The sequence below is a fragment of the Nanorana parkeri genome, unplaced genomic scaffold, assembly GCF_000935625.1.
Source record: "Nanorana parkeri isolate BGI_ZX_2015 unplaced genomic scaffold, ASM93562v1 scaffold1687, whole genome shotgun sequence".
Classification (NCBI taxonomy): Eukaryota; Metazoa; Chordata; class Amphibia; order Anura; family Dicroglossidae; genus Nanorana; species Nanorana parkeri.
Genome location: NW_017307955.1, coordinates 191,106 through 208,211, shown reverse-complemented (window position 1 = coordinate 208,211; position 17,106 = coordinate 191,106). Strand labels below are relative to the sequence as shown.

The 17,106-nt window shown below is 49.4% G+C and overlaps 1 protein-coding gene across 1 annotated transcript in view; it reads left to right on the top strand.

Moving 5' to 3' along the window:
- The window catches only part of DENND5A (DENN domain containing 5A), a 47,084-nt gene that overhangs the window by 28,104 nt on the left and 1,874 nt on the right, over nucleotides 1–17,106 (top strand). The window contains 15 exon segments of the mRNA XM_018571152.1: nucleotides 26–260; nucleotides 567–668; nucleotides 671–750; nucleotides 1,117–1,248; nucleotides 2,587–2,739; nucleotides 2,824–2,905; nucleotides 3,148–3,232; nucleotides 5,034–5,162; nucleotides 7,781–7,902; nucleotides 9,573–9,718; nucleotides 11,246–11,364; nucleotides 11,784–11,965; nucleotides 12,523–12,601; nucleotides 15,953–16,080; nucleotides 16,851–17,019. Coding sequence (XP_018426654.1) covers nucleotides 26–260; nucleotides 567–668; nucleotides 671–750; nucleotides 1,117–1,248; nucleotides 2,587–2,739; nucleotides 2,824–2,905; nucleotides 3,148–3,232; nucleotides 5,034–5,162; nucleotides 7,781–7,902; nucleotides 9,573–9,718; nucleotides 11,246–11,364; nucleotides 11,784–11,965; nucleotides 12,523–12,601; nucleotides 15,953–16,080; nucleotides 16,851–17,019 — 1,943 coding nt within the window.

The following is a 17,106-nucleotide window of genomic DNA, read 5'->3' as shown; positions in this document are numbered from 1 at the left end:
AATCCCCCCCCCCCCCCCCCCCCAGGCGTCTTTCCTCTCCGACCAGCCGGAGCCGTACCTCCCGTTCCTCTCGCGGTTCCTGGAGACGCAGATGTTCGCCTCTTTCATCGACAACAAGATCATGTGTCACGACGAGGACGACAAGGATCCCGTCCTGCGAGTCTTCGACTGCCGAGTGGACAAGATACGGCAGCTGAACGTCAGGACGCCGACGCTGCGCACTTCCATGTACCAGAAATGCACCACCATCGAAGAAGCCGGTAAGACCCCCGACCGGGGGAATCCTGATCTCTTCCTTCCGTCATGAAATCTATGTTTTCACCTGCGGTGTATCTTATGGTGAATGTAAAGAATACACGGAATGAAGTTTTATAGCTGAACTCCGGGGTGACCCCATATTCGTGAAGCTTTAAAATGCTTTCACCCACTAAACTGTCAAATTGCTACATTGTGTTCCCAACGTGTTTGTCACTCTGCTCTCTCCTTCTATGCATGGTGGTTAGAGAGGGGAGCTCTCCCATATTCCAATACTGACAGGTCCCCTTTAACTTTTGTCCCCGCCGCAGTGAAAGCCATAGAGCAGCGACTCTCCAAGATCGACCACACCGCCATCCACCCCCATCTCCTGGACATGAAGATCGGGCAGGGGAAGTACGAGCTTCAAAGCGGAACGCCCCGGCGCAGTGGCGGAAGAAGGACAGACAGAAGCAGCACACCGAGCACCTCCTACTGGACAACGATCAGAGGGAGGTGAGTGCTGGAGCAGAGCATGCTGGGACTTGTAGTTCCCCCACCGCTGTAAGTCCTCGCCTTTTACGTGTACATATCTTCACAATGTTTTGTATCGGAATCATAAACGGGACAAATTCTAGAAAATAAAATACTTTGTAACCTTCAGTAACGATGTTTCTGTTACTCTGACACTAAACAAAGTAGATTCTGTAGTTTTGTCCTTCGTCTATGGATCGGATACAATTGGAGATCGTAGAGAAGAACACAGAAGGAAAGACTTGATTGTGCTGAGACATAAAATTGATCCCTCGGGGCTCATGGAGGGAAGTTGTCCGGCTCCATAGGCGGCGTGCGGAGCATTACAAATCCTTCTTCTCTTTCCAGAAATACATCCAGGAGGCCCGGAATCTGGGGAGCACCATCCGCCAGCCGAAGCTCTCCAACCTCTCCCCCTCCGTCATCGCCCAGACCAACTGGAAGTTTGTGGAGGGTCTGCTGAAGGAGTGTCGCAATAAGGTGCGTCCGTCATCGTGTGTGCGCGCTGCGTTCTGCTCCGGTGCGTCCGTCATCATCAAGTGTGGGCGCTGCGTTGTACTCTGCTGCGTGCGTCGGGTCTTGTTGCTGTATTTGCGGCTGTAACATTGTTACACTTTTCGTCATTTGATTGCACAGATCCGGAAATGCCGACGCATCAGCCAAATACACCGCAGGGCCGGAGTGCAGCTCCGCAATTCTTTATCATTAGACAGAAGCCGCAGCGGTGTAACGTTTTCACTGGGCGGATCAGCATTTGATGGGATTAACTGCACGCTCCAGGGATCCATCGAGGGACACCGGTCCCACCCCAATGTGTCTTTGCTCTTGTCTCAAACCACCTGTAGTAGGCTGAGTCCGAAGTGGATCTTAGGCTGAGGATTAGTGATGGGCTCGGGCGTTTGTTCGCGGTCTGCAGCTGCAGATATCGGGAAATGTCTCAGTGCCTGTGATTGGCCCTGCGAGCTGACAGCATCCTGGCGGGCTCGGCACGAGGCGCTTGCGAACACGCCCGAGCCCATCACTACTGAGGATAAGGTGAAGACGTGGTCAGGCAGGCAGGGTCGGCAACAGTCTGGCAGCGAGGTACAAAGTCGGGATCCAGGAGAGTAGTCCGGAGGCGTGCTGAGGTCTTGACACGGTCGGGCAGCAATGTACAAAATCGGCAGGCAGGAGAATAGTCAGGAAACAGGCAAGAGTCACGGTGTAAATCCAGCATAGAACACAGAGGCAGCTCACACAGGAAACTAACCCAAATCAACAGGCTCAGAGCACAGGAAGTGTCCGGTATTTAAAGCCTGAGGTACATCTTCTACAGCCGGTGGGCAGGTGGAGCCAAAGTGTCCATAAGGATAGGTGCTCGGTACACACAACCTGCAGCAGAAACCAAGTCCTTCCAGTGGCTGGATGGCTAGGTCTGTGCACTTCCGCGCCAGAGACCCGGGTTCAAACCCCGAACAGGGGCTGATCAGACAGGTACATGACATTGTCCTTGGAGGTGCTTCTCCAGAATACCGAGACATTCTGTGTAGAGGTGGGGTTGGATGGGACTGGCTTTCAATTTGTTTGGTTTGCCGTTCAAGCCTCCTGTAGGTGGCAGTATAACCCAACTGTATTTGAATTCCTGTGTCCCTCAATGGACTCCAAGAAAAAGATTTGACAGTGGGTCCTAATATTCATTTGGGCAGACAAGATATAAAGATGATCTTCTACCAAATAATTACTTGAAATGATGCAGATTTGAAGTAGCGATGGCTTTCCATATGGTAACTCTGACCATGTTGAGTTTTATCTGTGACGTTTCTCTTCCCCGTCTCGCAGACGAAGCGGATGTTGGTGGAGAAGATGGGTCGGGAGGCGGTGGAGTTGGGTCACGGCGAGGTCAGCATCACCGGGGTGGAGGAGAACACGCTGATCGCCAGCCTGTGCGACCTCCTGGAGCGGATCTGGAGCCATGGCCTTCTGGTGAAACAGGTAGTCACATGACCCCCTCTCTGAACCATACGCGTCTTGTTGCTTGACGGAGACTTCATCCGTGTCCCGTGTTTTGTGTCTCAGGGGAAATCCGCCTTGTGGTCACACCTCTGGCACTATCAGGACAAGCGGAGGAAGATGGCGGCCGGGAGCTTCAGTCATTCAGGTTTGTCGCAACGTTTGCATAGCCATTTACTAAAATTACAGCTGGGTCACATGATCTTTTAAAGTGAACCCGTCCCCAGCCAATGGGTCAAGCGGCTTTGATATTTTGATACTTTAGATACAAATACGCTTATTGAAGTTGTTATATAACTTGTTATTGGAATCTATTATCCCGTTTCATCTCCGATCCATTTAATCGGTATCGTGTGTTGAGATTGGCGCTGTTCTTTTTTTTCCTCGCAGTACTGTTTTTGGATTCTGAGAGGAGGAAATCTGATCCCAGCCCTGTGATGGCTCCTCTGAAGATCTCTCTGGTCCAGGACATGCTGTAAGTGTTATGGTCAGAAGGTGGGGGAGGGGCTCCGATAGTTCTGGGGTGCAGTGTGCAATGGATTTTGGTTCTTCCCAGCCAGTCACCCCTGGAATTGATTCACATCATCGGCCATGTTTGTCCTACAAAGATTGACCTAGTACAGCATACTCCATATGGGGCGGCCAAAGAACTCCGGTCCTGTCCATGTATCTGTTCGTGTACAAAGCAATATTGACCCAATGGGGTCACAAACAAAAACATAAACCTGACAAATTATAAAGTGTTCCCACCAGGTGAAGAATTTTCTCCCCATCATGTGATGGGTGAGTAAGTCACATGACCCCCATATCAAGAAGTACCTGGTATCTTTCCTCGCTGCCAGTAGCCAAATGGAGACGAGTGTGCAACTGGTGGGCCAACCATTAAAGTACATTTGTATGTAGTCCTTCACACACGCTTCGCTTGTCACTAGGTGATTCAAAATGCTCCGGGGTCACTGGGTGGCGTAGGATTCTCCGGGGTCACTGGGTGATGCAGCATACTGTGGGGTCACTGGGTGATGCAGCATACTGTGGGGTCACTGGGTGACACGGGATGCTGTGGGGTCACTGGGTGAGGCAGGGTGCTCCGGGGTCACACAGGGCGATGCAGCGTGCTCCGGGGTCACTGGGTGCTCCGGGGTCACTGGCTGAGGCAGGGTGCTCCGGGGTCACTGGCTGAGGCAGGGTGCTCCGGGGTCACTGGCTGATGCAGCGTGCTCCGGGGTCACTGGGTGAGGCAGAGTGCAGTGAAGTCACTGGGCGATGCAGCATGCTCCGGGGTCACTGGCTGATGCAGCGTGCTCCGGGGTCACTGGGTGAGGCAGGGTGGAGTGAAGTCACTGGGCGATGCAGCATGCTCCGGGGTCACTGGCTGATGCAGCGTGCTCCGGGGTCACTGGGTGAGGCAGGGTGGAGTGAAGTCACTGGGCGATGCAGCATGCTCCGGGGTCACTGGCTGATGCAGCGTGCTCCGGGGTCACTGGGTGAGGCAGGGTGGAGTGAAGTCACTGGGCGATGCAGCATGCTCCGGGGTCACTGGCTGATGCAGCGTGCTCCGGGGTCACTGGGTGAGGCAGGGTGGAGTGAAGTCACTGGGCGATGCAGCATGCTCCGGGGTCACTGGCTGATGCAGCGTGCTCCGGGGTCACTGGGTGAGGCAGGGTGGAGTGAAGTCACTGGGCGATGCAGCATGCTCCGGGGTCACTGGCTGATGCAGCGTGCTCCGGGGTCACTGGGTGAGGCAGGGTGCAGTGACGTAGGATTCTCTAGGGTCACTGGGTGATGCAGGTTGCTCTGGAGACACAGGGAGTAAGATGAGTGCACAAGGGGTCACAGAGTCTTTGGAGTACACTGCTGTGCAGGGATCTCTGGAGGGACAGGGGCCACAGTCACTGGACGCAGGGGAATACAGGAGGCATGGGCAGACACTAGAGGCACAGGGGCTTAGCAGTGCATTGCTCAAAAGCCCTGTAAGGCTGCGTCTGCAATCTGGTTGGTCGCGGCATTGTCACTGAAGGAGAAACCAGAAAGTGATGACAGTCGTCTGTCGGGGGGGAGAGACCGGGCGATAGATCCTAGGAACAGCGAGTATGACGATCTGCAGCACAGTGTACAGAGAGCCCTATACACAATATTTTACATTTACTGTTTATTTCTATGAATGTAGCCGGTAATTTAACATTTCTTGAGGTTTTTACCATTTTTAAGGAGCGTCAGAGAAACTCCGCAAGTCCTCGTACTTGTATTTCAGTCAAATTGTCTTTTTGTGTTCCCAGACACATCCAGAACATCGGAGAGATAAAGACTGATGTGGGGAAAGCCCGAGCCTGGGTGCGTCTCTCCATGGAGAAGAAACTTCTCTCCAGACACCTGAAGCAGCTTCTACTGGACTACGAGCTCACCAAGTGAGTGCCCCACTTCCCTCGTCCTTACTGAATGCGGATCGGCCCGATGACGGGGCCTCAAAAACATGTTCTGAGCGGAGCTATAGATGGCCCTTAAAGGGAACCTGTCATATTGTTTAATTAGAATGACACTGCCAATAGCTAGGAGAGATTTCCCTTCCAAATAATGACTTCAGAACCTACTTTATATGCTGATTGAATAGAATAGGACAGTGCTACGGAAAGTCCCGTGCTGATCAATGTATGAAACTCCCGAACTAAACTCGGTATAAAAAACCCTACAACAAAAATAGAGGCATATTGACTGTGTAATAAATGGAGACTACGGTGGTTACATCTAAGACACATTTTACGTTTTATTTGGAAGTTTGTACATTGTTTATAGCTGTTTTCTATCTATCTATCCTATCTATCCTATCTCGTATCTATCTATCTATCTCGTATCTATCTATCTATCTCGTATCTATCTATCTATCTCGTATCTATCTATCTATCTCGTATCTATCTATCTATCTCTCTCGTATCTATCTATCTATCTCGTATCTATCTATCTATCTCGTATCTATCTATCTCGTATCTATCTATCTCGTATCTCTCTATCTATCTATCTTTGTATCTCAATGTTTAAGAATATAATATATGACAATCCCCAAAGCACTATGGGTTATCTATAGGACAGCACAGCAGTGTCTGCCTGCCTGATGGCTCCCTTAAACTAACTGAAACCTCACACTGAGCCATATAATAGTAAATAAATGACATATTGTAAAGTGTTATTCACTTCTTTGTTAAAGCCGACAGTCGGCTCTACAAGTTTAAACAGAGTCCCGGCGGCAAAAGTCGCCGGGAGTCTGTTTAAACAGCCCCGATGCTGGCGACGTACACTGTACGTAGTCAGTCACGAAGGGGTTAAATTGCAACTTGAGCTATGGAGCCTGTTAACAAAAGGCATTTGTCAACTAGCTGTAAATCAATAGTAAGGGAAACAGATGTGAAAGGGAGCCAAAAGCTCCACATTCTGTCTCAAAAAGAAAATGCAGGATATTAACATGCAATATTTCAGACTTGCCGAAAATACATATATATATAATGTAGGAATTGTTGAGTGTGTTACAAAACAAATAGAAATCGCAGCAGCATTGTGATGGGGAGGGTGACGGATGATGATGATGGTCCGCCCTTGAAATGCGTCAGTGAGGATGCACGCTGCTGTTCAGTTGTGTTGTCAGCAGGACGGGGAGCAGAGAAAGTCCCATTTACAGATCATTATCTGGACATTTTATATAATGAGCCGATATAACCCGGTGTGTGTTTTCAGTACGAGTCTTCGCTATTTAACAAATGTTTTAGAATATACATCGCAATGCCGGAGATTTCTATTTCTATGTGTTTTGTAGTTCAGAAAAGATTCCAAGTCTGGAAAAAGCTACAAAGCCGTCATCACTGTTGCTTTTAACGATCACTAAAGGGGCTGATATATAAACATTTCGCCCAGTGTATAGCAGGGTTGCCATCCATGTTGCATTCCCAGCACTAGATGAGGCCGAGGAGCATTGGCCCCTATGTAAATATTTCCCCTAAGGATCGGGTATAAAGTTTCCCCGGAGAGATCTGACACTTTGTATCTCTGTATTTGTATCGTTCAGTTTGATAGGTTAAAGTGACATTAAACCCTCAGATTTTTTTACATAAAACAATACTGTAATGTGCGCCTTACTGTAATCCATGGTAGTTTCCCTTCTCTTTGCTGCTCTTCCTTTTAAATCCGTCTCTCTTCTCATGCTGGGGGAGAACTTCCCTTTGCAGCAGACTGCCTTGTCTCAGGAATGGATACATGGTGTCTGTGTGAAGGTTCACAACCTGAGCCAGCACTACAGGAAGAGGCACTCAGCTGCAAAGGGAAGTTCTCCCCCAGCATGAGAAGACATGAGGATTTAAAAGGAAGAAACTACCATGGATTACAGTAAGGCGCACATTACAGTATTGGTTTATGTTAAAAAATCTGAGGGTTTAATGTCACTTTAACACACCCAGTTACCATATTGTAAAGTCTCTCAATGTTCGGAATTTTGTAAATACATTTCCAGCCATAAAAGCTTTTCGTAGAGCAGGGTTCTCAATGTACCGCCCCAGGGTCCAACTCCGGCCCACGAGCCGGTACTATGTGGCCCGCAGCCAGCTGACAAGTCGGGCACACTGTCACGGACCGCGTGCCCGACTTGCGGGAGCAGCTACACGGTCTGCATCTCTGTCAGCTGCAGACCTCAGAGCTGCTCCTGTCAGCTCTGTCACTTCTGAGCTCCGGCCGAATCATGGATGATTAGTAAGGTCTGCACTAGACCTTACTAATCGCCACTAAATCACCAGGGACTAAGACTTAGAGGCACATTTGCTGCTGTAGTTGGTAAAACCAGAAATAATGTACAAATAGTTCCAGGAACTTAGCAGATCTCTATGAAGTATTGAGCGCAGCTTGTGTGAACGGACCACCTTGAGCAAGTTGTTAGACTCGGGATCATAATCCACAATATTCCCGATACTGAGCCCCGCACCACCATTCTGCGATATTTGTGTCTTCTTGGCGTTTATTGTAAAAACGTGAATCTTTTCTCTTCCAGAAAACTCTACAAGCGTTACGCCTTCCTGCGCTGCGACGACGAGAAGGAGCAGTTCCTCTACCACCTTCTGTCCTTCAACGCCGTGGACTATTTCTGCTTCACAAACGTTTTCACCACCATTAGTGAGTACATTGGGGCGGCCAATATAATGTGAACCGTTCCCTTCCCCAAGCACGGGGCCATCATTCCGCCCACAATCTACTGCATCAAATGTCTCTCATCCCCAAAGTCCAGTAAGCTGCTCTGTTTTTGATATACAATTGTTGACTTATTGGTAAAAGTCAACAGCTTAACCCTCATCTCCATTTTTAACTCCTCCCCCTTCCACTGTTGTGTGCAGAGAGCATGCACAATCTATAAAACAAGGGCAACTAACAGAGTGCAACCTCTATGACCCATCCCCCTCCCCTGACGTGCATGCTTATAACTCAGTCATGCATATTCTGCAAATTGAGGTCTGAATTTGATATCGTAGTTGGTGTGTCTATCAAAGCATGAAGTATAGGGGGGGGGGCCACATCTGCAGCACCTGAAAGCACCCAGGAAGACAGAAGACTGTCAGAAACCACTGGCATATTAGAAGAGATGGTCAGAGACTGCAGGCATGTGGTCCTGCTGAATAGGACAGCGAGAGACTACTAGAGATCGCAGCCATTACTGATCCTTTGTAAATCATTGCTCCCGCTCATGGCCGTCTCTATAATGAGGCTGTTGCCTTAGGCGGCATCTCTATGGGGCACGTGGAGGAAGGGGGCGGCAGGCAGGGAGGCATGGCTGCTCTGCTGCACAATATTTGCTGTGTTCCTGCTGCCCCCTTTCCAGCCAGAGCGTCCCAGGCTGCTAAGATCCAGGTGGGTAGATGTGTAAGGGTCATACACATCTCCCTGCCCAGCTTTTGACAACCCGGGATGTTCTGGCCAGCATCCTGCTCAGCTCCTGGCAACCAATAACGTCAATGCCCAGGAGCTGGGCAGGGAGTTGATGCATAGGCATACCCCGCTCGTGCTTATCATGCACTGCTGCTACCCCCCCGCTTCCTCTTCCCCTGCCTCTGGATCATGATATGGTATTATATGTCCTCCAGGTCAGTGGTTCTCAACCTGTGTAAGCTCAGGACCCACATTTGTCCTCGGTCATTAAGTTGAGACCCAAGTCGTATCGCAATGGAACGCACGGCAGTGTGGGCTGCTGTGCTGGAGCTCCATTCATACGTGCATTGCTTGCACAGCTCCCATGTGCGCCCGTAGAGTAGCCGGGAGCCAGAATGTGATGTCACTCCAGTCCAGGCTCCTCTACAGGACACGCAAAGGAGCTACAGTATAAGCAATGTACATATGGATGGAGCTCCCTCGTGGCCATACCCCTAGCCGGCCCCACCTCAAGTCGACACTTGGCGCCGGGCCGGCATATTTTGAATGGCTGCTTGGTGTAAGAATGGACAGTTCTGCGCTCGGGGGAGGGTAGGGGGAGGCTGAGTAGCCTCTCACCTAGAAAAGTGGAAGGCAGAAGGCGACCCACTGAACAAGTAGTCACGACCCACTTTTGGGTCAAGACCCACCAATTCAGAACCAAGGCTCTAGGTCATATGTTGGATCATGATATGTCCTCTGCTGGCCTCTACTTTGTTGTGCTGATTGTACATTTATAAGAGGTTCTGAGAATGATGAGAATTGCGTCACAACTGCTCACAAAAAAGTGCCCAAAATTAAAAAGTTTTCTTATGTTATAAAGACGCTTGTATCCTATCGGTTGCCATCACATAAATAATATATATATCCTCTTATCTCTCCAGTGATCCCGTATCACATCCTCATCGTCCCCAGCAAGAAATTGGGAGGCTCAATGTTCACCGCCAACCCCTGGATCTGTATCTCCGGAGAGCTCGGTGAGACGGGAGTCCTCCAGGTGCCGCGCAGCATCCTAGAGATGACCTATGAGGTAACACGAGCTGTTAGCAATTCTTCAACCTGTTGTGGATATCGACTTAAAGGAGAACTATGGGGGAACCTTTTTTTATCCCATAGTTCTGTTTAGGGTCACAGGAGGACATATACTAACCTCCTCCCCGTGACCCAAAGCTCGGTATATAGCATAGTGTGGATGCGGGTCTGGCAGCGGCGAGTGTGAGGTGGGGAGGAGGTGCGGCGCGCAGCTTGTGTGGAGCTGTGAACAGGGTCTGGCAGCGGCGAGTGTGAGGTGGAGGTGCGGCGCGCAGCTTGTGTGGAGCTGTGAACAGAGCCAACTAATCAGAGGCCGATTAATCGATGATTGAAAAAGTTGACAACTTTTTCAATAATCGATTATGTCGATTAGTTGTTGCAGCCCTAGATTATTGCCTGCTATATACTGAGAGCGCCGCGGTCAGGATGGATCCCGACAATACCGTAGAGATCCACCCAGCTAGCTGATTGACAGCTGGCTCTGCCTATCTAGTGGTAGAGCCAGCTGTGCCCACCCCCTCCCCCGTTTATTCCTCCAGTCAGCGGATTGGAGTGGGGAATCCCTGCGGGGAGCGGTGACTGACAGTCACTGCTCTCTGCAGGGAGATGATCGGGAAGTGAGCGAGCTACAGTATGTGTTCACTCACTTCCAGATCGAGCCGAGTTGTGACAATGAAACTGCTCTGCTCCATAGGTGCTGTACAGGAGGACGGGGTTCTTTAAAGTGACACTAAACTCCGGGGTTAAATCTTAAAAATCCATTCAAGTCCCTGAACTCTGAACAACAATGTATCTTATTTGTGTGTCACTCGGCTGGAGATCCTCCAATGATCTCTGACACTGTCCTTCCTTCTGGATGGGGGCTACGTCTGTTCCCCATGGTCCCTGTGTGTGTTGTAAAGTAGGCACCGCTCCAAGCTCCGCCCCCGGGATGTACTACAGTCCCAATACAAATTTGAAAACTAAACATGAGATTGTAGTCCATCCCGGGGGGCGGAGCTTGGAGCGGTGCCTACTTTACAACACACACAGGGACCATGGGGAACAGGCGTAGCCCCCCTCCAGAAGGAAGGACAGTGTCAGAGATGATTGGAGGATCTACAGCCGAGTGATACACAAATAAGATACATTGTTGTTCAGAGTTCAGGGACTTGAATGGATTTTTAAGATTTTACTCCGGAGTTTGGTGTCACTTTAAAGAACCCCGTCCTCCACATGTCCTCTCTCTAACATTCTCACTTATACTAAAATGTCTGTTTTCACTCAGCTCCTGTACAGTTGGCTTTGTGCTTGGCTTCTGTCTTTTTATTCTGTAGTCACCGTGTAGTCACTGTGTGTATAGAACAGATTTGTATCGCTTGCTTGTGTAACTTCGAGTCATTCCTCTTGCAGTTCCTATCGGGTTTAGGGGGAAACGATTTGCTTTTTAAATGAGGGACCACGATGACAAATGATAACATTTTATATATCTGCTCCGAGCTCTCCGCATTGTTACGTGACCCCCCGCGTCTCTCCTCTCTCGCAGTGCCAGAATCTCGGGAAGTTGACAACCGTGCAGATCGCACACGACAACTCCGGGCTGTACGCCAAGTGGCTGGTGGAATACGTCATGGTCCGCAATGAGATCACAGGACACACGTACAAGTGAGAACCTTCCGCCTGTCATGTTGGACTGACCGCCGCTCCTCTGCGACCTGTGCAGATGGAATTGATTTTTCACACTGCAGACGACTCAGCTTTGAGGGCTTAGAGAGGACCTGTCAGCTCTTTGCTAAGCTGCAGAGTACACTGCGTCCATTGCATTATGTATTCTGGAGCAGCAGCTCCCCTTCCTCTGCCCGGAGGGGTCCTGTAAGGTCACAACCATCAGTTTGCAAAGGAGACTAATGTCAGGGCAAGTCAGCCTTGTGCTGCTTCTGGGGTCTCATAACAATGGATTATGGGATGGGACCAGCCCATCCGTGAGTTACACCTTGGATTTGCTGTGGGATGCTGTTTGCTTTTAGTGAGTTTATGTTCTTGTGGCTCAGTGGGTAAGATGCTCTGTTTTATTGTCTCCACAGGTTCCCCTGCGGCCGCTGGCTGGGGAAAGGGATGGATGATGGCAGTCTAGAGAGAGTTTTGGTTGGGGATCTTCTGACTCCGACTACCGATACAGAAGACAGACCCTGCCGGACGCCCCCTCTGCAGCACTCGCCCGGAATGATCCGGAGACTTGTGGCGATATCGCCCAACAGCCGACCGAGTAAGTAAAACGCTGCGTCCGACTGAGACCCCATAACCCTCTGACAGGCACTAGAAAGAGATTTCACACAGCTGTGTCTATGCACTGCAAGCTTTCATTACGTTGCCTCTGGCAGGTCATATGCCCTTGTGAATCTTCCAGCTTTCAATGTATTGGCTTCCGCTGATCACATGACATCTGCTATCGTTCCCCAGTCATCGTCCAGGGCAGCATGGATTCTCAGAGGCTGCCCTGGACGATTCCTGGAAAATAAGTTACCAGGTACCTAACTTAGGTTTTCACTGCATTGGCTCAGCCTAGTCACATGACTTCATTACTCCACCAGCATTCATTACATTGGCTCTAATTGCTGACATGACATAATCTGTCTAACGGCTACATTGGCTCGGATTGGTCACATGACTTTATCATACTGCAAGCTTTCATTATATTGTCTCTGATCACATGACTTGGTTTGCAATGCAGAATTATTCTCTGTTTTCATTGTAACTTTTTTTGTTTTTCTCAACCAATGAACACTCCGTTATTAACCTCCATGATCTTCCTTCCTCCAACAGAATTAAACACGGGTCAGATCCAGGAGGCCATCGGGGAGGCTGTCAATGGAATTGTAAAACACTTTCACAAACCGGAAAAATTTATCCCGCGGGGATTCCCTTAGACTTGTACATAGAGCTGGACATTGTAGGGAAGCCCTCAGGGGAGGGAAGAGAGCATCAGACTACAGCTATGTTTTTCTATGGAAGAAGGTGGCCAATCGCTGCCCATTGTGCACCACATCCCAGGCCAGTCTCAAAAAACAAACCTCCAAAAACTGATACAAATGTGCTACATTATCTTCCTGGTATTCATATTATTTTGGCTTTTTTATGATTAAATTAGAGAAATATCAGCATATCAAGAAAGATAAAAATTTTAGGGCTGGTAATGATTTAAATTTTCGTGTTCAATCGAAATTTTTTATCGATTTAATTTCGATTAATTATAACGCACATACAGATCCAACTACATTGGCCTATACACATACAGCACAGCAATGACCTATACACATACAGCACAGCAATGAAGTAATACAATGAACTAGGATCACACTAATCCAGCGCGTTATTATTCTGAGTTGCCCAACTCAAGCGGCGGCCATATTGAGTGGGGCACGTTAGATTAATAACGTGCTGGATTAGTGTGATCCTAGTTCATTTTATTACTTCATCGCTGTGCTGTATGTGTATAGGCCAATGTAGTTGGTTAAACTTTGGTAGTAACACTAGGTAGTAACCTCACTGTTCAGAAGTCACCACACAGATTGTGAGTAATATCAGTATCGGAGTTATAAATTAGTAGTAATTACACCGTTCAGTAATCCACAGTATAGGCTATAGGCAATAATCATCAATGGTTATCTCCAGGCATTGAGGGCCTGTTCACACGACGTCCGTTTTCTGTGCTGACCTAGATCCGTACGCTCCTGCACTAAAAATGCATCCCAATGTATCCCTGTGTGTTTTATGGGCTACAGTTCTCACGTGCGCAGTCCGTTCAGGTTATGACAGAAAAATACTGCATGTCACATTTTGTACGGTCAGGAAACGGTCCGGAAACGCATCAAAAACGCGTCAATAACGCACTGCGCTGCAGCTAACATACTGACAGCCCCACTCCAGCAAAAAAAAAAAAATTTGTTTTTTTACTGGAACGCATCAAAAACGCGGCAAAACACATTGCACCGCGTCTGCTGATTTGCACCTGATCAGGACCTGAAACTCATGTGAACAGGCCCTTATAGCATAGTCCAGAATCCACAGTATACCTCATAGGAAATAAGCAGCAGGCTCTATAAGGCTCGGTTCACACCTAGGCGTTTTTCCGCGCTTTCGTACTCGCGGAAAAACGCTCAAACAGGGAAATGCCATTATTTTCAATGTGCATGGTTCCCATCTGGGCGGTTTTCTGCGAGTAAGAACGTGCGGGAAACCGCCCTACGCCCAAAGAAGTACATGTACTTCTTTGGGGCGTTTTGGTCGGGCGGTTCCATTGGGATACAGCCAAGTATCCCTCGGAAATGTGCGTTAAACAAAACGCGCGAAATACGTGCATATTCAATCCGCCTAGGTGTGAACCCAGCCTTAGGAGTCCCCACTAGGTGGTGCTGTTCCCTAAGCAATCCCCACCTCTAGTTATAACGATCAGGATAACGTTTGTAACAGGACTGAGGCCTGGTTCACACCTAGGCGTATTGCATATGCGCGTCTGTTGCGCGTTTTTTTAACGCGATTCGCGGTAAAAAAAAAATCGCAAGACAATCGCGCGTTTCCGAGGGCGGCTTGGCTGTATATCCCAATGGAAACGCGCAACAAAAACGGCCCAAAGTAGTACATGCACCTTTTCAGGCGTGGGCCGTTTTGTAGCGCGTTAGGGATGGGCTGAAATACGCCGAGGTGTGAACCAGACCCATTGAAAACAATCTGGGCGGTTTTCTGCGAGTAAGAACGTGCGGGAAACCGCCCTACGCCCAAAGAAGTACATGTACTTCTTTGGGGCGTTTTGGTCGGGCGGTTCCATTGGGATACAGCCAAGTATCCCTCGGAAATGTGCGTTAAACAAAACGCGCGAAATACGTGCATATTCAATCCGCCTAGGTGTGAACCCAGCCTTAGGAGTCCCCACTAGGTGGTGCTGTTCCCTAAGCAATCCCCACCTCTAGTTATAACGATCAGGATAACGTTTGTAACAGGACTGAGGCCTGGTTCACACCTAGGCGTATTGCATATGCGCGTCTGTTGCGCGTTTTTTTAACGCGATTCGCGGTAAAAAAAAAATCGCAAGACAATCGCGCGTTTCCGAGGGCGGCTTGGCTGTATATCCCAATGGAAACGCGCAACAAAAACGGCCCAAAGTAGTACATGCACCTTTTCAGGCGTGGGCCGTTTTGTAGCGCGTTAGGGACGGGCTGAAATACGCCGAGGTGTGAACCAGACCCATTGAAAACAATGGGATTTTCGTGTTTGAGCGTTTTGTAGAGCGTTCGCCGAGCGTAGAACGCGCTACAAAACGTTCAGGTGTGAACGAGGGCTGAAGGTAGGGTCAGACGACCCAGGCTACTTGCGGTTTCTGGATGTCAGCAGAGTGAGACGGAAACCCACGATGCAGGAGAGGGGTTGAGCTGGAGACCGAGAGCGGCGTCTTCAATGGCGGAGAGATCCGTGACAGCAGGAGAACCAGCACAGCATGCACTGCGCTATAGAAGGACGTCACCGGACTCCTCCCCCCTTCCCTTCGTTAGCCTATGGAGCCACTCAGGGGAAGTGGGGAGGAGTCCGGTGACATCCCGGAAGCGGACGGAGAGGTGAGTATCTATCAAAAAAATTAACGATTAATCGAGGAATTAATCGTTAATTTCTGCAGCCCTAAAAAATTGTGAACTTGGACATTTATAGGAAGTCCCGTGTATCAACAGACAGCCAGGACATTTGACCAAGTAACCTGGCCTTGGGGCGGCAGGGGGAGTAAATCCGGCACTGGCCGTAGCAAGGAAAAAACAAAATGTTACTTTTGCAGACTTGCTTGATTTGCTAATCTGTGTTTAAGGGATATTCATTTTGTATGTTTAATTTGTTAAACAAAGTTCATGTGAAAAACAGGCCATGGCTTTCCTCTCCATGCTCACTGTCATCTCTCCCCTCCAAAGTGCCTACAGATGATGATACAAATGTACAATTCTTGGTTCCTCCCTTATCCCACAATACAATGCCGGGCCCCTGACTGAAGCTGTTGCTATGTGAGAGGTGGGGGTGGGGGGGCTTTTTCAGTCTCTGCATTGTTGTCCACATGGGTACTTCAGGGGGCCTCATGGTGCCCGGGGGGAGGAGAAGCTGGCATGTAGATTCCGCTATGGCTCCATGTTTTGGGGGCTGCAGTTTTGCAGCAGTGCTGGGTTACGATCTGACGTTCTCCATCATCCCGTGGTCTGTACTTTGCCATATTGCCGTTACAGAGGGGAAGTTTGACTTTGCTGCTCTGCGGAGAGGGCGGTCTGGTGTCGGCTCTGGAACAAGTCTTCCAGCACGGATTCAAGTCACCGCGACTCTTCAAAAGCATCTTCATATGGGACTTCCTGGGTGAGGAATGGAAATGGTGGGAGAAGTCCACGTGGTGATGTCCGCTCCTTGCTGGCCTCCTTCTCTCTCACGGCTTATCGAGTCATTCGGAGGAATTCTTCCTTCTTATATCTACAGCTCACCCGATGGAAGATTCTTACTCTGAGAGTTCATGAATCCTCACCAGTTTTCCCCTTTGGACCTCAGAACCCCTCCCCTTACCTCCATAACCCCTCCCCTTACCTCCATAACCCCTCCCCTTACCTCCATAACCCTTCCCCTTACCTCCATAACCCCTCCCCTTTATCTCCATAACCCCTCCCCTTTATCTCCATAACCCCTCCCCTTTCTCTCCATAACCACTCCCTGATCTCCATAACCCCTCCCCTTATCCCCATAACCCCTCCCCTTTATCTCCATAACCCCTCCCCTTTATCTCCATAACCCCTCCCCTTTATCTCCATAACCCCTCCCCGATCTCCATAACCCCTCCCCTTATCCCCATAACCACTCCCCGGTCCCCATAACCACTCCCCGATCTCCATAACCACTCCCCGATCTCCATAACCCCCATGGTCTGTAGTTCATTCTGTAAACTATTTCATGCCCACGTTCATGTTCCCATAGCATCCCGTCCCCCGTTTGGTATTTGTCAATCTATGGGCAATGACGTTCCAGATGTGCGTTGAGCGTCCTGACGAACCTTTTATAAATGGCCCCCATAGACGTGGTTGTATCGGGGCCGCTCTGGGTTTTGCCGCTGGGTGTATAACATTATTGTGTCTTTTCAGAGAAGGCACAAGCACATTACAACGGCCTTGAGTTCAGCGAAGGGGCCCCCGGTGAAGACTGGCAGAAAAGGGCCCGTATCTTCAGCCGCATCATCAACGCCATCAACAGCACTCCTCGCAACATCGGCAAAGACGGCAAGTTCCAGATGTTGGTGTGCCTGGGAGCCCGGTGAGTGCCGACCCGCAATATGCAGATTATTCCCACTAATAATGAACCTTACATCAGGGTAATGGCGGGGCCCCGCTATCAGCAGGG